Source organism: Podarcis raffonei, chromosome 2 (genome assembly GCF_027172205.1).
Source record: "Podarcis raffonei isolate rPodRaf1 chromosome 2, rPodRaf1.pri, whole genome shotgun sequence".
In the NCBI taxonomy this organism is placed as follows: domain Eukaryota; kingdom Metazoa; phylum Chordata; class Lepidosauria; order Squamata; family Lacertidae; genus Podarcis; species Podarcis raffonei.
This window is the reverse complement of record NC_070603.1, coordinates 87,982,699-88,005,197: the sequence shown is the minus strand read 5'-3', so window position 1 is coordinate 88,005,197 and position 22,499 is coordinate 87,982,699. Positions and strand designations below refer to the sequence as shown.

At 44.7% G+C, this 22,499-nt stretch overlaps 1 protein-coding gene across 1 annotated transcript in view; it reads right to left on the bottom strand.

Moving 5' to 3' along the window:
• Positions 1 to 22,234, bottom strand: part of LOC128408388 (netrin-4-like) — a 51,106-nt gene extending 28,872 nt beyond the window's left edge. Inside the window, exons 1-3 of the mRNA XM_053378033.1 lie at positions 21,483 to 22,234; positions 11,508 to 12,049; positions 978 to 1,241 (exon numbers count right to left, since the gene is read on the bottom strand). Coding sequence (XP_053234008.1) covers positions 978 to 1,241; positions 11,508 to 12,049; positions 21,483 to 21,570 — 894 coding nt within the window. The 5' untranslated portion in view covers positions 21,571 to 22,234. The remainder of the gene's footprint in view (positions 1 to 977; positions 1,242 to 11,507; positions 12,050 to 21,482) is intronic.
• Positions 22,235 to 22,499: the final 265 nt, after the last annotated feature.

Genomic DNA, 22,499 nt, shown 5'->3' with positions numbered 1-22,499 from the left:
AATCTGGCATTTCTCTAGAGGCTAAAATAAGGTTGGAATTGAGAGCCGCTGTTAATCAGAAGAGGATTTAACATTCCCTCCAGGTCTTTCTTTCCTTCCTTCATTTCAAAAAAGGGAATTATTTGAAATATCCAGTGCCCTGTGCATTGTTAGTATTTCATCAGTGTTTAAATATTAATAGTTTAACACTTCACATCCATTGAGTATGGCCAGGAATAATGAAAGCACATGTCTTAGATGTTTAGCTCTTCATTCATAATTGCAGAACTGCAGCTTTAAAGTCACATGGGCATACTGCCTCAGAAGCAGACATCTCTCCAACTTAATTTCACCAGATATTCCATGGGATTGAGACATTATGTTAGAACAGAGTTGCCATCCTGTGATGACTGTCCTTTTCTGCACAAGTAACAAGTACCAAGGTATATCAACCTGGTAACTCTTATGGAACTTGCATGTGCAGAAAAATCCCATCCCATCCCACGCTAAAGGAAATTTGGATAACATCAAAACATCTGGAGAATACCAGGTTAGGGAAGCCTGTTCTACAGGAAGGTCTCAACAGTAGATGAATTGTTCAGATTACTGTAGCTAGACTGACCCCACCAATGACCAGAGGGCCTTGGCTATTTTATTTTTTTTGTGATTTTAGTAATATCTGATTTGACTTCATTTGTGCTCAACGCTGAAAAGAATTCAGGTGTCAAAAGCTATAATAAAATAAATGTTACCACTGTGGCACAGAGCCTGGTTGTGTGGAAGTTCTGCAGCAGGCCTGTCACCACAGCAACATTTGAGCCGGGCCTAGGTTCTGATAAGAGAAGCCTGAAACAGGTATTTTAATTGTTTGGAGATACACACTGTGGCCACATTCAACAACCTGTGGTCTATTAGCCATGCAAAAGGATAAATCTAATGCACTAGATATGCAGAGTTGTTTTATGTTGTTTTTAAGAAGGCATAACTTGAACACTTACCATGTTGTCCACAACAACTGTCCCATTGGCAAGTTGACATTCTTCCGCATGGCCATTGCAAAAGCAGCTGCCTCGGACAATTAGGTCATAGATGGCATAATGGGAGAATCTGTGGGGCTTCTCCAGCAGCCCTGAGCCTTGGCAAGGACACTCTTGTCTCTTTAATAAGAGGAGCCTCAGATTGGTGAGTTTCATGAGGTCTTGTGCTTCAGGACCGTATGGGTCTTCAATCTTGTTAGCAGGAGTTAAGGCACGAAAGATCACCTGGAAGCAGAGAGAGAGAGAGGAAACAATCTACCGTGAAGTCGAGTTTTCCACATGTGATCAACAGAGGTTTTATTTAGCTATGCAGCCCATTTATAGTGTTTTTCTAGCAATTTAACTCACATGGCTTCCCCCAAAGGATCCTAGGAATTGTGATTTAGGGAGGATGCTGAAAATTCCCTGTTAGAACAGAAGAATTTCACGACAGCTTAAAAGTCAATGGGACAATTGTTCCCTCAAGGCAGAACGCTAAAAACCACTGTTTACATTAGTTTCAAAGCTACTATTCATGGATAATACTTTGCAGATTCAGAAACCTTTATTTTTGCTTTGTCTTGAGTCCTGCCAGCAAAAAGTACTTTGAGTTCTCTCATCCTGGGTTTTGGGCAACAACACACTCTGTCTGGAGCTCTATCAGGGCTTCCATTGACATCACCTTATTGTTCTTTTCCCCATCGTCTTCCCATCTCTTTAGAGGACACCGATTTGCAAGTGGCCCAGGGTTCAAACTGGAGATGTCCCTTGCTCCTGGGAGCAATGGGCAATTTGCCCAGCCTAGGCCGCCCAGTGCAGGTGTTCACACATTCCCTGATCAATGGAAGCACAAGAAACAACAGAGGCCCCTTCCGGCCAGCTGTCCACATTCCCCCGAGGAAAGGAACCATGTGCAAACAGCCCATTCTGTTTAGCACAGGTGCCCAGCATTCTTTCGATGGACAGAATTAAAGCCCAGTGACCAAGTTTACTCAATCCACGTGCCTGCCTGAGCTTGGTTAATGGAAACAAAGGCTAACCGACAAGCTTATTTAGCTCAGATAGCACCATTCCATTGTTGGTAGAGAAGCACTGAAATTCAATATGAATTCAAAAGCCACTGAGAGAATATATCTGGAACTGAGATTTCCTCTTCTGAAGTTCAAAATCCAAGAGCCCCAAATAGTCACATGATCCTGAAATCAACACCTGAAGTTGGGTATCAGGAGCGCATGCACAATTTTTTTTTCCTATTCACTGTTGCACCTAGAAGAAACAGTTTTTTGTGGTTCTAGGTGCCATCAAGAAAGTCTGAGATGTGTATGTGGACTAGCATTTCTTTACATTTTTTGCTTGCTTTTAATTTCTGGTGTTTTGCTGATGGCATGAAATACCTAAGGACACCCACTGAAACCAACACAACCCCTGATTTCTATATTCGCCTTATGATGATGGTGATGATTTAGACATTGCCCTACATCCAAGGATCACAGGGTGGTTTACAGTCTCTGGTGTCTCTTAACAGAAGAAAGAAGTGTCTTTGGGTACCGACACACATCTTCCTCTCAGCCATCACCTGAGAAATCAATATCAGAGAAGGCTTTGGAAAGATCACAGCCAAACCCAAAAGCATAGTCAATCATTGCAGTGAAAGTAGGTGTTTATAATAAGGTAGACAAAACAGCATTATAGTTGACAAGTGTACATCTCAGCAAGGCTTACAAAAAACCATATAGCACATTATTATGGACCATTGCAGTGGCATTGCCCTCTTGGAACCAAGCTACTTGTTTGGAGACAGAAACATTTCTGAAGTCCTCCCAGTTGTGAAAGATGCAATTAGGGCCTTGAAACTCTACTGAGATGTTATCATTTGAGGAATATTTTTAGAACAGGATGCCAGCTGCTCAGAGCATTCCTCAATACAATAACAATATTTTTTGTGCTATATGGTTCTTTGTAAATTAAATCAACAACAAAGAAAATGCAACATTTAAAAACTGGCAAATTTGTTCCTTCATTGTTCTGCCCTGTTATAAATGTTTCCTAAGATCTGTTTTAAGTTGAGTAAACAGTTGATTTGACTCTAGTTTATAGAAAGAAGAAGACAGATAGCAAAGGTTTCCAGTACTTTCCATTACTTTGGAAATATGTATTTCTGGCCTTGTCTTTCATATTTCATATTATTTTGCCATCTCTTGGTCCCCACGAGCTGTTGGATATCGATCCATCAGCAACAAAGCTTATTGTATGAAAGGCTTGTCCCAACCGGTTCTGAATATCCTTATATGGAACTTCCGCTTCCCACATCAAAGTGCAATTCTATGATTAATTCACGGCCTCTTTCTGCTTGAGAAATAAAGCTCTGGGATGAGCAGTTTCCTCAGCTCTCTTGAATTGAGCAAAAGACGTAGAATGCTGCTGAGTAGAAGGGGGCAACGGACCACTGTAAAAATGAATTTGTTGGGAAAGGAAGGCAGGGATGTTAGCTGCTCATAACAAATACATTCATTTTGGCAACTGGCCAAGAGGAGACAATTCTAGGCAGGCCAGTAAAATTCTGGCTGCTTAGACAACTTGCTCTGGTCTCTCCCGCCAGCTCACTTTGCTGCTGTTTATCTCATTTGCACCTAACCTTTGGCTTCCTGCCCACCATGCCGGCCCAATAATCAATTCTGCCTCTGATTGACTATCTTTTGCTCTTTTTATGTGGTGTTGCTTGACTGGTCTCTCCTATGAGATCTAGCCCAGCTAGGATTGCCAAGTTGTCGTGGTTCCCTCACCTTCCCTCCTTTTCTGCCTGTCTGCTGTGAGAGTCTTCCCCACAACAAGTGGGGCAAGCAGGGAGTCGAACCGTGGACATCTTTGGCTTCAACCTGATGTATACTACCCCAATACACCATCCTAGCTCCAGCCTCATTTCAGTTCCTCTTAGGACTTTGGAGCTCGGCTGCTAACTTTCAAGAACTTACAGAATGGAGGTGTCCTCTGAATTATTTTGAATGCTCCCACAGAAAAGAGAGCTAAACTCTGTCTTTCTTGCATAATCCCAATTGATGCTGGAGCTCTGTGCTTTGCGAGAATTCCTTTCACTCTCACCTCTCACATGCTATTGTTTTCAGTCGCTCAGCTGCAACTCATCATAAATGGAATATTATTATCCCTGCCTGCCCTGACCCCCTTTATCTTTTTTTTTTTTAGCAGCAAGGAATTTAGGAGTGCCTTAGAGCAACAGAAAATGCAAGCTGACAACCATCATGAAGGGGATGTATTTCCGCCACCCTATTCAGTAGCAGCTGGCAGTTCTTCATCTCATTGATATTTTATCTCCGGCCAAGAGGGTCATCTTCATTCCAGAGACAATGTCTCAGATTTTTGATTTCCTGCCATTCGTGGGGTCCGTGTTTTGATTCTCCATTCCCCAATGCAGATAATTCTGTTATTACAGCCTGATCTCCCAGTCTGGAGTTGACGTGAAATGATGCGGCCACAACAAAAGCTCCTCTTATCGGGAATTCATGCCCAGAGTCAAGAAGGATGAGTGAGTCATGAAGTCAGGGCACTTCTTACACATGATCTCCTATGGCAGGCTACCCAATAAAAGATCTTAAGATCCTCCTTTTAAGAAAATTAGAACAATGAAGGCACACTGCACCTTCTATAAGGTAATAATAATAATAATAATAATAATAATAATAATAATAATAATAAAAAATTATTATTTATACCCTGCCCATCTGGCTGGGCTTCCCCAGCCACTCTGGGCGGCTTCCAAAAGAATATTAAAATACAGTGATACATCAAACATTAAAAGCTTCCCTAAACAGGGCTGCCTTCAGATGTCTTCTAAAAGTCTGGTAGTTGTTGTTCTCTTTGACATCTGGTGGGAGGGAGTTCCACAGGGAGGGTGCCACTACCGAGAAGGCCCTCTGCCTGGTTCCCTGTAACTTGGCTTCTCACAGTGAGGGAACCGCCAGAAGGCCCTCGGTGCTGGACCACAGTGTCCGGGTAGAACGATGGGGGTGGAGAAGCTCCTTCAGGTATACTGGACCGAGGCTGTTTAGGGCTTTAAAGGTCAGCACCAACACTTTGAATTGTGCTCGGAAACGTACTGGGAGCCAATGTAGGTCTTTCAAGACCGGTGTTATATGGTCTCGGCGGCTGCTCCCAGTTACCAGTCTGGCTGCTGCGTTCTGGATTAGTTGTAGTTTCCGGGTCACCTTCAAAGGTAGCCCCACGTAGAGCGCATTGCAGTAGTCCAAGCAGGAGATAACCAGAGCATGCACCACTCGGGCGAGGCAGTCCGCAGGCAGTTAGGGTCTCAGCCTGCGTACCAGATGGAGCTGGTACACAGCTGCCCTGGACACGGATTTAACCTGTTCCTCCATGGATAGCTGTGAGTCCAAAATGACTCCCAGGCTGCGCACGTGGTCCTTCAGGGGCACAGTTACCCCATTCAGGACCAGGGAATCCTCCACACCTGCCCGCCTCCTGTCCCCCAGAAACAGTACTTCTGTCTTGTCAGGATTCAACCTCAACCTGTTAGCCGCCATCCATCCAAGGTAGAAGATTCCAGGCACTATTATTCATTTACCATATTAAATTTATGTCCTCCCTATCCTAATCACCAGGATCTCTAGGCAATGAAACAACTAATACAAAGTTGCATAAAGCAATTAGCCTGCATCAATGCAAAATAAAAGCAATCAAAGACCAGAACATTGTGATGATGATGATTAATAAGCTGAAATAAAATTTAGAGCGAACCCCTCTATCACCTGCTGGCAACTGCTGACATGGAGAGGCCACTGCTGGAAGGACAACTGGAGGGATGGTCTTGTCCCCTCCTTCTGACACAGCAAAGAGATAGCAGAAGAGACAGCAAAAGAGATTGGCTCCTTTCAGCACCATCAGCAGTTGATAACAGGTGCACACAGTGAATGCAGAGGAGGGGTTGGGATCACACCATTAGTTCTCCCCACCTCAGAAGCACCCAACAGAACTTGTGAATGAACTCTATGGCTGGATCTACACACAGGAAGAAAACCACTATAAATAAGTCATAAATTAGATCGTTATAACAAGAAAAAAACCCCTATGTAAAATTGCGTAGATAAATTTTGTGCTCTAGAGCGCCACCTGCTGTTGCATCTTTACAATGGAGTTACAACAGTATAACTGACTTGACTAGGTATGAATACACTGAGTTTGTCACAAAGTAGCAAATTTATCTTGACAAAGTCATGGTGATGATAATGCGGTATGGATGTCTGGGCCCTGGGATTGTGAACCATCAAGCTCAGTGCTCACACCCTGCCATCAGATAGTAGTTGCTTTCGGTGCCTGCCAATCTCAGTTAGATTTGAACCAGTTTCCTAGAATGAACTCAGATGGGAAAAGAAGAAAGCTTATCAGCCATTGTCCTTACAGAGAGGACCATTCAGAAAAGTGCTTCTTCTGAGTGCCTTGAATGGAGTTGGAAGCACCTGATGCTAACTAGTGCCTGGACCCAGGATTACTCGAACCCCTCTGATCCTCCTACTTTCTAAAAGAAGGGTGGGATAGTAGCCTAATAAATGTCAAATCTATACATAAAAAAGAAGTAACTTTTTTTTTTAAAAGTCAACAATTTCTGATAGCTCCCCAGGTCCCTTCCCATTTAGGTCTGACCAATGAAGCAGGAGCTTCACTGGGCGTTTATATAACGACGAGAGGATGATAAATCTATTCAGTATCTGCTGTCCAGCATGTCAGGAAGTGCAGAAATAATGCTAGAAAAACAGTGCCTTTTCCTGGCTAGCTTACAAGTTGAAAAAAAACAGAAGGAAGAAGAAAAAGAGAATGCAAGCCTGCAGATGTGGCTCATTAAAATGCAGGTTAGAAGAGGATTCCTCTTCCATCGTAGCTGCCTCTGAGTTGTTCTCCATTCTGCTTTCCCCCCTACAAAACCATATTTGCCTGGTTCTGCGCACTCCCCCAACACACTCACACTGCATTACAGCCCTTTCCTCTGGGGAAGCAGAACCTGGCGGTGCTATCTGCATGTTTATTCTGCTGGAGTTAACTGCTTCCCCCTCCCCTGCCTCTGCATTTTATCTCCTCTGCAGCTCAAGTTCAACGAAATGCTGAACAGACAGCCCTAGTCATAACATTTGGGCACTTGCCTCTATGAGCAACTAATCCCTTCCCCGATCTCTTCCAGCTGGAAGTTGGAATAACTAAAGAGTCATGAATGATGAGCTTTCTTTGTCATGGTGGCCAAAGCAGATCTGCTGACTCCAGGACCATGTTAGACTCAATAGGTGGCCCTGGAGTTTGCCATCTTTTGGGGGGGCGGGGGGGGGGTGTCCTGGCTTAACCTCTTGCATTTTCCCAAATCATGATGACTATCATCACAACAGCTTAAATATATGTAGCTGCAATTATGGGAATCCCCGCCCTCTTAATCACAGCAATGGGGGCTTCCAGACAGGGACTTAATATTGTGAATGGGTTGTCAGGAAGCTCAGGAGGAAGAGCCGAGGGATACCACCACCTCCCATCATATGCTGCCTGAGGCAGTTGCCTCCACTGCCTAATGGCAGGACCGGCTCTAAGTGTGAGAGCTCTTGTCCTTCAACTAGCAGTGGCTTCATGGAAGATTTAGAACCAGAAAAAGGTTCTTTTGCTGGTTTATTTTCATGTTTGTGAGTTCTGAGGCAGCTACGATTGAACCAGATCTGAATCTGAGTCTTATGGAAGGAAAGCATTAGAAAAATCTAGCGTTTGATCCACTGGTGTGGTTTGAAAAGAGAGCATGTGGTACCAAACCACATTGGTTGTCTAGCAAAGCTTGAAGGAGCGTCTCCACACCTAACGTTCAGCTTGGACACTGAAATCCAGCTCTGAGGGCCTTCTAGCAGTTCCCTCACTACGAGAAGTGAGGTTACAGGGAACCAGGCAGAGGGCCTTCTCAGTAGTGGCGCCCACCCTGTGGAATGCCCTCCCATCTGATGTCAAAGAAATAAACAACTATCTGACTTTTAGAAGACATCTGAAGGCAGCCCTGTCTAGGGAAGTTTTCTCGTGTTTTTAATATCCTATTGGGAGCTGCCCAGAGTGGCTGGGGAAACCCAGCTAGATGGGTGGGGTATAAATAATAAAAAATTATTATTATTATTATTATTATTATTATTATTATTATTATTATTATTATTTATTATCATCATCGAACAGGTCCATCAAGCAGGGCACATCTAACCTGTTGCCACAGCAACGGGTTACCTTGTTCAGGCATACACAATTCCTCTTTCCCCAGTGCATTCCAGTAATCATTCTAGCACACTCCCTTGGTGTCATCTGTCACAAGAGACGCTCACATGGAATGAAAGGACTTTTGGTAGTTTGGCCTCCTATAGATTCTGACAGGAACATAAATAGAGAAGCAAGTCGATAAATTCTTGGTGGATCAGACTTTTCTGACCTACAGTTCCTGCGACGGCAAAGGGGAGCATTGCAATTGCCACCCTTCCAATGCTCCAAACTCTTCCTCCTGCAGGCTTATTTTCATTTCCGGCTGCTCTGCTTTATTAAAAACATGCTTCTAATTTCCCAAATCCCTCCAGCGCAGGATAAGGAGGATACAAAAATCAAAATAAAAAAATTGAACACTGAATCTGAGACCTTAGCCTTGGTACAAATCTGCACCAGCATTTTAACCTAAGTGTCTGCTTTTGATCACACCTTCTGTTTAACTGGCACAATGCAGGTGAATGTAAAACTAAAAACTGGGGCACATGCGACTGAAGATCTTCTTAAAGCAGGCCAGATGAAGGCTTTTTATTAGATCAACTTCTATGGGTAGCAAAACAAAGAAATGAAAAATGCAAGCTTTTGAAGTTCAGTATGCATATATCTATGCCTGCATTCTCTTCCACCAGCAGAACTTGCTCCACCACTGAATTTATTTGCCTCTCTTGTTTTCTGTAAAATAGGAATGCGGTGCCACTTTTTGTAACTATTTCCACGTCTTAGGAAGGCATTCAGAAGATGAAAAATAAAACAAGTACTTACACTGCTTACACTGCTGTATCCTACACCTTGGAAAGGGAAGTAAGCTGAGAGTCACGCAACTCATTTGGACAACCAGTTTGGATCATCAAGATAACTCTACTTTCAAGGCTGAAATCTTTTTGGAAACTGTTTTGAGGTTTGTTTGTTTTTACAAAGATTTGTAGATTTAAAGCAGCATCATACCACCTTAAACAGTCAGGGCTTTCCCCCAAAGAATCCTGGGAACTGTAGTTTGTTAATGGGGGCTGAGAGTGGCTGAGAGAGACAGTTGCCAGAGTGTCTTAATGATCAATCCTACTTCCCAGGGCACCCTAGGCTCGTAGCTCTGGCAGCAAATAGGGCATCTCCTAAGAACTCTCAGCACCCTTGAAAAAAAACCTACTTCTTAACAATTGTTTGAATTCAGTTTCTCATTTTTCAAATCCAGTTTACCACATTTCTGCATCAGTTTGCCATTTATTAATTAATTTAAAATTCTTCATGAAAATTCGCCAGCATTTCGGTGAGCATTTATCCTAAATATACACATTGTTGTATACCAGTTTGCCTAATTTGCACATTTTTGCAAGAAATTTCCCCTGATAGAGTGCATTTTTGTACGCTATTTTGACTAATATATGCATCTTTTGGCTAATATGTGCATCTTTAAGAACGCATCCTCTTAATTTTATTGGCCAAGAATTGGAAAACACAACAGTGGAGGAATGGCAGATGAAGATGATGGATTTTTCGGAGCTAGCTGACCTGACTGGAAGACTCCGTGACCAGAAGGAGGAGGAGCACCAGGAAGAATGAAAGAACTTCAAAGATTATTTACTTAAATATGCTAAGATAAATTAATTATAAATACTTGCAAAAAATTAGATAGGCTAAGGATATAAATATGTGAAGTTATAGAATATTATGTTTAAAGATGAAAAGAAACAAAGATATTAAGAGGATTAAGTAAATTTTATGAGAATTTGTTTTGGAAAACCATTACAATGATATATATTGAAATTCAGTCAAGGGAATTTGAGGAAGTCACCTAACAATGTTATTAAGATTGGATTAAGCACAGTTATGATGTATGTTTGTTAGTTAGTTTAAAATTGTGGAAAATAAAAAAAAACTGTGTGTGGGGGGGAGAGAATGCGTCCTCCTGATATGCACAATTATTTCACACTTCTTTTAGTTAGAGAGCTTCATCATAAAATCCAGAGAAGTGTGGATTTTGAAGCCTGGCTGCATTTGAGTTCCCATACAGTTTCAGGCAAGGTGACTTACTGGGTTTCTCCCCTATTGCTCTGATCAGGAAGGAGCGGAAGGCAGTGGAGCCAGAGCGTGAGCTAGTAATGTGAAACTGTAAGGGATAGGCTACGTTGGTAGCGGTGGCTTCCAGTCCTTTGCCTTTCCCTCTATGAACATCTAAATTGGGTGCTCATAAGGCATGATGCCACCTGAATAGAGGCTCCACAAGTGGGAAAACCTGAACATGGTTCATGAGGCATCAAAAATCACTTGGATGCCATAGAGCGGGATATGTCAACATAGCCACACGTGCCTGATATACTATGCTAAACAATTATAAGAGAATTCCAGCTGTCAGTCAGTACCATTAGAAGATGAATCGCCCACTTGCCTTGCACAGGATTCTGCTACAGAGATTTCTTGTTATAATATATTTTTTATGCCCCATAAACAAATATATTATAATAAGAAAAAAAATAAAACATTAAGATAGAGAGATGATAGATGATAGATATATTAGATAGCTAGATAGCTAGATAGCTATGGCAACCATTTTACGCAGGGGTTCCATTCATGACCTCCTGGCATGTTGGCAGAGCATGCATAAGCCCCGCCCAGTTCCATTCTGCCCCATTTTCTAGCCATTTCCGGGTCAGCAGCAACAAGCGTGGGCATGATCGTGCGTCAATCAGACTTGCATAAAATAGTCACTGGCATGCACGCACACACACACACGTGTAGAAGTGTAGGATCCAGGTTTCTGAAAACGAGGCACTGGCAATGTTCTTAGTACTCTATGCACACTGACAGCATGACAAATGACTTTGCTTTATATAGAAAAACTGTCAGCTGAAAATAGAACAGTTTCTCTGAGTGTGTATTTTTAAAATCTCTCTTTCTTTGGAAAACAAATTATATGATTAGGCCTTTTTAAAAAAACAAAAAAAAAACCATAGTTCCAGTTCCACAAGAAACATCTTCATGCAATGTGCATTTTGATGCTCATTTCCATCTCTCTGAAGCAATGCTCACCCAAACTCTGCTAAACTGGCTGGATGATACAAATAGGGAAGGATAGGACCATATCCGGGGCTGTCAAAGGTTACACGACATGTGTTGCCCACGACTACACCAGGGCTGCTCTCTTCCACAGCAGCTTCTAACCTTTGTTTACCATAATCTCTCAGTGACCACAGAAAGGTGAAGCATATTTCAGTCACTGTCACCTACCTCTCCTCTAGTGCAAGGCATCACGTCAGAATACCTGGAGGTACAGAGAGACCCTTCCTGGGTGGTATCGTCTGGGAGCCCAAAAGTGGCCGTGCAGTTGGCAGAGAAATATTTGTACGGCCTCCACGTCTGCCCATAGTCCTGCGACCTCTCCAGCACCATGGCCGCTGGGCGAGGCGACTTGAACACCACTATGACATGCGTCAGGTAGAACTCCGTCTCCAAATCCAGCCGGATCTCCTCCCTGTGCACCCCTTGCGCAGATTGCCACCAGGAGGCAGGGTTTAGGAAGAAGTCGTCCGTCATAGCGGAAGGAAGGTGAGAGTTATCAGGCTGGTTGGCGTTACACTTGGTGCACCTGGGCTGTCCACACCCTTGGGGGCCGTGGTGGAGAAGATGGTGGTCTGGGTAAAAGCAGTAAAGTTCTGTGCTGTTCTGACCGCAGGTGGTAAGCGTGACTGGCGTTCTTCCAGTCGCAAGGTTCCCCACGGCAGGATTGCAGGAGTGCCCGTCGCATCGGAAGGCTCGTAGCTTCGCTGAATCTGCAGTGCGAGCAGCAGGGAACAAAACAACACAAAACTGCATAAAATCAATATTCTGCCCCATTGTGTATCACCCAGTCCCTCCCTAGCCCTGGATTCCCTACCAAGCACTTAACACCGTTATTAACTGTTATTATTATTTGCATTTATTGTTTGCTTTCTGCAAAACAAACAAACAAAAAGTCTCAAAGAAACTTATGGCCCATCCATCAGTTTCATTTAACCCAAATTTGATGGATGGCATTGTGTACCAATTGATTTGCCTGGGTCTGAGACATATTTTCGTTCCACAGCTGTGCCTTGCGAAAATCCGATCCTATCCACTGAATCGGTTTTATCAAATGTGCGGAAAAGCCAAAAAGAGATTTTGCTTAACCAAGGATCAATTCGGCTGATAAGATCAGATATTTGCAAGGAACAGTTGTGAAATGAGAAATTAATTGGCAAATTAATTGGTGCACAATACGATCATAATGCAAGTCAAGCTTGCCAGTCATTTAAAAACAAATACAGAGGATAAAATACAGCAGGATAAACATTTTTTTAAATGTCTTCGTACAGAACTACCTTCTGCGTCTCAAATCATTGTTTAAAAAAATGGTGCATGCATTGATTGAAACCCTTTGCTATGGAGAAGAATGTGCATAATTTACTGTGGCTGTGAGACCTCCTGAAAACAGGGCAGGATGACAGAAAAAGGAGAAAATTGGAGCACTTGTACCATGAGTCACACAGCACACACACAAAAACTTGCTATTAGAAGCAGCTGCCAGCAGGAGGAGCAAGCTAGAGAGGCCCCCACATGGCCACACTTAGGGCAACAGTCCTAAGACAGTGGCAGCCCAGTGGTACTTCATATAGCAGCTGATAACAAGACCTGAATGCTTGAACTTGACCTGAGAGAAAATGATCAAGCCTGCCTCAACAGTGCCATAAAGCCATCAGAAGAAATATTGCATCAAATGGCCCTAAGTGCATGAAAAAATGAGTTCCAATAATAAATACAAGTAGGAAGTAGCAAAGCAGTGGTTGATAGCTCCGTTCTAAAGGTAGTCAAAATCAGAATTCACTTCCAGTTCTTCTAACCAGAGGCTACACATTTTCTGTTCCTGTTCCAAATCCATTTCCATGCTCGTTTCCATTACCTCTGTCACAATTTCACAGGATGCTTCTGCTGCAGAATATCATGCTGAACTAGGGCTTCTCACAGTTCTATGGCTTTATGCTTTTCATACCTACAGAAAGTTTTTTAAAAGGCAGAACACACTATTTATGTCTAAAGTGTATCAACTAAAATTTGTGGGTTGGATTTAAGGTTTTTGGAATTGGGGAGAGGGAGAGCAGCTAATTGTCTTCTGCAGTTGCTTGTGCAAGCACTGGAGCACCCTCTTCTCAACCTGGTGCTCTCCAGATGGTTGAGACTCCAGCTCCCATCAGCCCCAGCCAGCACGAACCATGTTCAGGGATGATGGGAGCTGTAGTCCAGCAACAGGCTGGGGACGGCTGAACTAGTGGAAGAATCCCATAGTGGTTCTCAAATGTCTGCTTGTGGAAATGGAAGCGCCTCTTTGGATTTAGGTTCACTTTTCTTGCACTGTCCTCTAGCCCAGGGGAAGGCAGACTTCAGCCTTGTGGGATCTACTCTGTGTTTCACTAGAGATCAAACAACCAGAGCCAGGTGCAAAAGGAACTGAAGAACTTAGAATTGAATAACTTGAGTGCTCTGAACTTGCAGTGAGATCAGTGTTCAGAACTGAACCAAGTTCTGAACACTAAAATCCAAGTCTGGTTCCTCCAAGCTTTCTTTTTCTTTCCCATTTCAGCAGTCCAACTTGCTGTGGTGGGAGTCATTGTGCTGTTGCTGTTGTCCAACCACTGCGAGTCAGAAACCCTTGCTGCTGTGCTGCAAATCGCCAATAGATCCCGATCTACTTCCCACCTTCTTCTGCTCCAGCATGAGCTGTAAAACAGGCCTTGGGTGATCAGCTGCGCCTTTCCCCGTGCAGAAGGGAACCTTTGGGTCTAACCCAAGAACTATGGAATTGCTCTGTTTGCATGGCTCTGCTTCAAAAGTAGACTTGCCCTGGTTTCCAATGAATCCTCAGAATGCAAGAATGACAGGAGATGAATACAGATGACGCTCGCCCCGTGGCTCAAAATTAAAATGGAACTCTGCTTCTTTTCATTCCTAGAGATGGAATCGGAAAGCATCCCACTGCCTGTCTCTCTCTCTCCTCCACTCCCCCCTCCACCTATTTTCTAAATGCATTTTATGGAGCAGGCAGAGTGGGGAAGAGCACAGTTGGCTTTCTAATCAGTGGTGATGACAAGGAGGCTTATCTGCTGTGCCTGCTAATGCAGCAACATCAATAAATGGTTCCTGTCTGAACTGCTGTGTCATTAGGAACGGCAGAGTAGGAGAGCACATGTGACAAATGAGTGGAGAGGGGGGCGGGTGGGAAGAGTCGGATCAAAACCTGCAGTTGATTAAGAGTCTTGCATTGGAAGCAATTAATGTGCCAAGAAGGCAGCCCATCCGTCACTTGGTTTATTTCTCTGAAACGCGGGGTCATAGAAGTGGGGCATGGCGGGCAAAGGGGCAGAGCATTCCGGCAACCAGGGACTTACCCTGAATGCCAAAAGGGACTCCTTGAATAATTCATGCCAGGCTAAACAATCAAGGCTGCAGTGCGCCCTCCTCCTCTCGCTCCCAGGGGGCTGTATGTCACTGAGGTGGATGGTGCCTGGCTCTTGATAGATGGCGTTGCGCAATAATCGATGCCACTCAACTATTTATGCATTTACCCTGCTATCCCATGGGAGTCGCTCAGCAAGGTGGCTGTTTGTCGAAGGGCTTCTGGCAAATGTTTGGAGCGTCTGGCAGTGACATAGTCATTGAAAAGCTGGGCAAACCTTTCAGATGGCTGATGGCTGAAAGTAGGTTGGCTGGTTTGGGACGTGGTATACACATGGCGTGGGTGGGATGGGGGTGGGAGGTGGGTGGCGCTGTTGGTTAAACCACAGAGCCTAGGACTTGCCAATCAGAAGGTCGGTGGTTCGAATCCCCGCAATGGGGTAAGCTCCCGTTGCTCGGTCCGCGCTTCTGCCAACCTAGCAGTTCGAAAGCACGTCAAAGTGCAAGTAGATAAATAGGTACTGCTCTGGCGGGAAGATAAACGGCATTTCCGTGCGCTGCTCTGGTTTGCCAGAAGCGGCTTAGTCATGCTGACCACATGACTCGGAAGCTGTACGCTGACTCCCTCGGCCAATAAAGCGAGATGAGCGCCGCAACCCCAGAGTTGGTCACGACTGGACCTAATGGTCAGGGGTCCCTTTACATTTACCTTTATACACATGGCATTAGCCACAATCCAGATCTAGGAAAATACTGTGTTTTGATATGTTTGCCCCCAAACCAGCTTCAAACCACACTGAGAAAAAGAATGACCCAGCTGTGTTTTAAGTCAATAGTGTGTGTGCCTTGCCTTACCGAGTTCAGCTGGCTGCATGTGGGTTGAAAAGTGGGTCTGCAGCAACCTTTGCATGATATACTGAAAGCGCCACATGTTCCAAGCTAGTAGTTATGCAAACCTATCCTTATTTGATGTTTCAAGTTAGTGGGTCTGCCCTTGCTATTGAGTGCCTTTCACCCATTGATGCCATGTTATGAAATAAGAAAAAACCAAACCAAACCACAGGCACTATGGAAAAATAAACAAACCAGTATATAGGGAGAAGACTGGCCAGGTTTCTTGCTCCACTGAAAGAGTGGAATGCCACTGGAAAGCACTTTAAATTCTTTACTAGAATTTAGTAAAGTGTATTTTACACAAAAATACACACACGCGTGGCATAACTATTCTGTGTTAAGGGATCCTGACTAGGCACGCTTGCTTAAGGACAGAAGAAATGTATTGCTGAATTACCATAGTTGAGGTCAACCTAGCCCTGCAATGATCCCAGTAACCAGCCAATGTTAGGTGAAGCATTGGAAATTGGCTAGCAACACACCAGTGGAGTGGATCACAATCTACTTTCTGCCATTCTTCCTCTGTGCTGTCAGAAGAATCTCTTCCAAGTATGTGTGTTCAACTGGAAGTAGGCATCCATGACCTTCCTGCTCCCATTCCTAAAAAATCTTATATGCAAAGAATTGGGCAGATCCAAACTATGGCTCATCGCGATCAGTTGGCTTCTCCTTCATCCTCTTGGATGGGATGTTGATAATGGTATGTCCTCCAAGAGTACTGCCAGGGCCACCACTGCTCCTCAATAACTGCTGACATCAAGCACATTTGCTACATAGCATGGGTGTAGTCGGGGGGGTGTAGGAATACTGCTTCCCCCCAAGATAAAGTAAATACTGTAAATAGAAATACTTAACTAACTGACCAATTGCATTGCAGATATCTCGGTTCTTCCCCTCCCCAACATAAAGCCTGCCCCCCCAAATAAATCCTGGCTACGCCCATGGTACATAGGCTCCTGTTGTCACACCACACCCATGGTGAGGGTGCTTCATGTTCTGCTTGAGAGCAATGGAAAACCAGGGGAGTCTTTCTACAACCAACTCTTTGAAAAAAGAATTGCTGCTGCTAGTTTTAATTCTAAACGGTGCAATGGAAAAGCTCTTTATATGTGTCCCTTCCTCTTTATATATACATTTTAGTAGGCTAATCTGTTCCATGAAGCCTAACTCCTTAAAGCAGTCTGCCTCTTCCCTTTATCCCTTTCCTTTATAACTGTTGAAATGCATAGGCTCTTTGAAATGGTAATCTTTCTTGTTTGCTGATATAATTATGCAATGCACCATGTGTCCCGTAATAATTCTAATTGCCTTTTGAATGGCCATCAACACATCTTGTGGTAACAAATTTCATAGTTTATGTGCTACTGTGTAAAGAAGCTTCTGGGGGAAAATTTGCTCAGCCTTTACCAAGCTGGTGTCCTCCAGATGTTCTTGGGACTTCAACGCCCATCAGTCATGAGAGTTGTAGTCCAGCAACATCTGGAGGGCATCAGATTTGTGAAGGCTGATCTAGCTAATATTGGTAAGAGAGGTAAGAGCAGAAGATGTGATTTACTACTCTATAGTGATATAACACCTAAGCTCTGTCCAGGTGTTCAGCCCTCTCTCCCACTATCCCAGTCCATGCCTGCTTCAGTCTAAGGCCTTTGAATGATGAAGAAGAAGGTCCAAAGAGGTCACCTTTGAATATTTGGCTAAACAAGGTCAGAATCTGCCACACAGTGATGCCACACATTTTTGGTGTGTGTGGAAAAAGCAGCATACAAAACCAACGAATGAATGGATGGATCTGTGGTATCACTTAAAATAGAAAGCTTATGATATGAAATAACATAAACTAAACTTATCTTGAGAGCTATTCTTCCCAGTGGAGACTGTAGGGTATTTAAATGTAGAATGGGAAAGTGAGGTTGTTTAAAGCTTCACCACAAACTGCTGAAATATAAGCCTACTATCTAACCTCTGAAGGAGGCATATAACCAGAATGCTAGCTTATTTCTTAGTTCAAAGTCCTCTGATCTAATCACCTCTCTCCTATTGCCTGATTTAACCTTTCACCCTTAAAGAAAAATTAAAATGGATCTGAAATGGTTTCCCACTTTCCACTCTGCTTCTGCTTTGTTTGAGGGAAGTGAGGGGGGAATTACTGCAGCCAAACATATTTAATTGTGTGGAAACAGCCATGCTACTTAGTCTAGTAACCAACTACTGTAGCATGATCCCAATGATATCAACCATTTGGATTTAACTTCATCCCTCAATTTCTGATTGTCAGTCTTTCAGCAATACTGCATCACTATTGTACAAAAGCTTTGCACCCAGTGGGATCAAGCAGGGAGAGCCAGGGTTTGGTCATAAAAACATAAGAAGAGCCTGCTGGATGAGGCCAATGGCCCATCTAGTCCTGCGTTCTGTTCTCAGTATGGCCAACCATATGCCTGTGCGGAAACCGCAAGAAGGATCTGAGCACAACAGCACTCTTCCCGTGCTGCAATTTCCAGCGACTGGAATTCAGAAGCACGCTGCCTCCAACCATGGAAGTAGGACATAGCCATCGGCTTTAGTAACCACTGGTAGCTTCATCCTCCCTAAATTTGTCTAATCCCCTTTGAAATTTGCTGCTGGCCATAAGATCACGAAAGGGTGGAACTATGCAAATAAGGCCGGGCTTGATTCTCAGTGGCTGAGGTCATCCGAGTCACTAGGGTCAGTGAAGAGGTTTTAGCTCTCAACACAATGCAGTCCCACAGTGGCACATCTTCAATAACATCTGACAGTCCAGGACAGAGTAACACAAACCTAGCAAGGCATGCTACTCCTAATGTATGAAGACTGGGCAGTTTCTAACTTTATATAGCTGCTAAATGTTAATATGGTAACACATTTTTACACTGGTTACAGGATAAAGGGGAAATGGCTGAAAATAAAGTGGATCAGGGGTAATTTGATCGTTGCCGTGTATGATTGATGGAAAGTGACAACAATTCTGATGAGAATAGATAATGGGAGAAGCCACTGTCTGATGCATTCATCTGTTTCATAATCTGTCATCTATTGTACATCACAAGATTATTTTATGCTTTTCACTAACACAAAACCAAACTACTAAATGCTTCCCTTTGCTTGCCATCGCTGAGGTAAAAAGCAAAACACACACCAGTTTCACCGGTTTGTAGAGCTGTTGAACAAATGGGAAAGAAGAAGGAACAACCAAGCTAAGGGGTATAATCCACCACCCAATGTAATCATTGGCAAGAAGGGGTAGGGTGGGGGGTTGCATCCTATCTGCTGTTTCAACAGAACCAAAATAGCAAGCATGGGCTATGAAGCTGCATATAGACGGAAGATGCAGCCTGGTGTGGTGCAGCGGATAGAAAGCCCTACAGAGATCTGGAGTTGAAAAAATGCAGCTGAATGGAATTTGGATATATCTGAAACTTCATACGTGCACCTTGATATCTAGGTTTTCACAAGTATATTTGAGAACCAGGAATTCCCCTTGATTGCCTCTCAACAATTTCCTCTACAATTTGAGTATCATGGTCAAAACTAACATAGCCTGCCCTACTGTTTGGTAGAGTAAATGGACTCCTTGCTAAAGAGCATCAAATTGGAGTTCATTTCCTTTCTTACTCAATGTTTACAACAGGCTCACTACCACCATGCAGCTTTCCTTGATCAAGAGCCATACTGTCTGAAAACTAAGCCACAATCGGGCTTCACCCAATGCAGCGCTGTGTATGAGGAGAGGATCCCCACAGCCACTGAGCTCTCGCTACTGCTGCGCCAACCGTCGGCCAATATGCCCACCTACTCTTAATGATAAGATGCTCTATCCACCAGTCCACTTGTCTCTTTAGGCTCTTAGGGCGCTGACCACTCCCACAGAAGTGGAACTGGCCAATGAAAAGTGGGGGGGGGCCTTGTGTTCTTGGGAATGGCTAAGTGCATTACGGCACACTCACCCTAGTGGCAACATCTTCCCTTGCAGGTGGAGGTGGTGGGGCTCTAGCTCAGTGTTTCTCAGTCGGGGGCCATATTCCAAAGATATTCCAAGGGTGCCCCCAGGTGCAATTATATAATTATAAAAAATATAAATAGAAGATGCTCTGTTTACAAACAATATAGCTACCTTTCTACCAGTAGAGCAGGGGAGGCCACATGAAGGAAACAAGGTTGAAAGGGGGTCACGGTCGGGGGAAAAGATTGAGAAACACTGTTCTAGCTCAGTAGCCGAGCTCTTGCTTTGAATGCAGAAAAACTCAGGTTCAGTCCCCTGCATCTCCAGGTGGGTTTGAGAAATAAACAAACAACTATCTGACTTTTAGAAGACATCTGAAGACAGCCCTCTTTAGGGAAGTTTTTAACGTTTGATATTTTATCACTTTTTTATTATTAATAATATTCTGTTGGGAGCTGCCCAGAGTGGCTTGGGAAACCCAGCCAGATGAGCAGGGTATAAATAAGTTATTGTTATTGTTATTATTAGTCCTGGCTGGAGAGCCACTGGTGGTCAGCGTCAAGCAGACATCACTGTGCAACATGGACTAGCTATGGTATGACTCTGTAGAAGGCAACTTCCTATGTTCCTGAACAACTTGTAATGCCAAAAACATGACTGCATTCAGTGTTTTGGGTCACAAATTGTGAACGACCATCGTTATCTCTCCTTAGATCACTGAGGAGTGACACCACCCATAACTCGGCCCATTAGTCCTGTGTTCGGTTTCTAGCATGCCCATGTCAGGTTGAGCAAGAACTCCTGTCTGACATCCTGGAGGACTGCTGCCAGTCAGTGTAAGATAGCACTGAGCATAGGCGCCGACTCCATGGGGCTTGAGGGGGCCCGAGCCCCCTCAAAAATTCGTTTGGGGGGGCTCCGCCCCCCCAATAATCTCCGGCGCCCCTCCAGCAGAGCGCCATCGCCGCCCCTCCCCCAGCCCAAAATGCACAGGGGGGGCGGGCTGCATGCCTCCTGCCCTCCCTCCCGAGCAAAAGCTCCACCCAATTTCCTTTGGAGCTGATTAATAGGCGCAGCACGCTCTCCCCTATTCGCTCACGAGGAGGCGGCGCCACTTTATTTGCATATTCATGAGCTTATTTATTATTCATGAGCTTTCCCGGGCCCCCCCAATATTTTTTATAAGTCCGCGTCGCTGGCACTGAGGTAGACCCATCAAGGGCACAGCTTCATGCTTACAGACAGGAGCACACTGGAGGGCTTCTACATGCAGATGGGAGGGGAAGGTTCATGCTCTACGTCAATAATGCATCTCAGTCCTCACCAGAGAGGGTTAGAAACATAGATATGCTCTTCCTGAGAAACAGTGCATATTGGTGAGCGAGACACGTTTTGTGGCATGAGTTGAAAGCTGCTCTTATTAGGATATGTTTATTCCCAACACTATCCTATGCGCTAAGTCCAAATTCAAAGCACTGATATGCACATACATTATACACCCAAAGTCACAGCCCATCTCAAGTACTTGCAAACAGACAGCGTGCGAATACTGAATCATAACTCTCAATCTTGTGTGGCTCTCCTTATAGTAGAGCCCGGCATCTGAGCATTTGTGCAAGCCAAAATTTCTTGCATAAGATTTCACTGTTGAAAAAACCATTCCCAGTAATCCCATTTCAACCTGGTCTGAATCCCAGTGCAGCATGGTTCTGGGAGAATTACCTTTCTCTGTGCCTCAGTTTCCTGGCTTTGAAATGGGAACAACCGGGACTTAGGCGGGGATGAGACACAGGTATTGCCTGCCTCTGGACTCGGTGACAGAGTGGGCTAGACATCTAAAAAGAAAACGGACGACTTCTCCTCTTCCTACAAATAAACACTCGGAAGAGGCTTTAAAGCTCTCCCCTACCATTGACTGGGAACCTATGCGTAATTCCGCTTACCTGCTCCAGGATGGCCAGAAATAATATACTCCAGGAATACGATCAGCGTTATGCTTTTATGCTGCATGACTCCGCCTAGGAAATCCATCTTCTCCGGAGGCGCGAGGGTAATAATAATAATAATGGTGATATTTCTACAAGCTTGGTGCCCACATGACCTTTCTTTTCGGGGCGGGGGCAGAGCAGACAAAACAAAAACACTTTCCTTCAGGGCAGCGATGACTGCGGGCTCCTCGTGCTTCTCTTTCCCTGAAGGGGTGGGTGGGAACCCGCCGCGCGTGTCTCTGTGTATCTTTCCTCTCTCTCTCCCCTTCGGATCTAAGGCGTGCTTCCCAGCTCCGCGGCCGCTTCGCCTCCCCCGGCGCGTCCACCTCAGCCGCCCATCGCCTCCCAGTTGATTCAGTCAGAGCGCTGGCTGGCTGCTTCGAGATAGAGCCCCTTCGCCCCCTCCCAACTTCGCCCCCCCCCCCGGAGACGAGGTGCAGTTCACACGTCTGGCACAGCAAGCCGAGCGGAGCAAGCCTAGTCCTCCTCCTCCTCCTCGCCCGTCGACCTTTCGCAGGGTCAAGGCGGCGACGCGGCTCGGAGGGCGAAAGTTCCCTCGGAGTTCGCTCAACTTTCGATTTCACTTCGGACCTTCCCTTGGCCGCCCGAATGTTTCCATTCGGCTCTCCTCCTCGCGCCGGACTGACTCGCGCTTTGGCGCTCCTCTAACGCGAGTGCAATCGAGGGCAAAGCCGCCTTTGTTTTGCCACCCTCTCACCCCCCCAACCACCCCCTCCTCGGTCGCCCAAGCACGGCCTTCTCCCCCACCCCCTTGGGACTATCGCCGGTGTCTCAGAGGCGATCCTATGTATTCCACAGTCTTTAAAAGAAAATGGATTATTATTAGTAGTAGTATTGTTACTACTATTCAGGACAGCGCTGGGCTTGGGTGGCTTTTGTGGGGATTGGTGAATAGCCCCTTCCTTCACTTTCAGGTGCCTTGGATCAGTGCCTTCTATAAAATAAAATAAA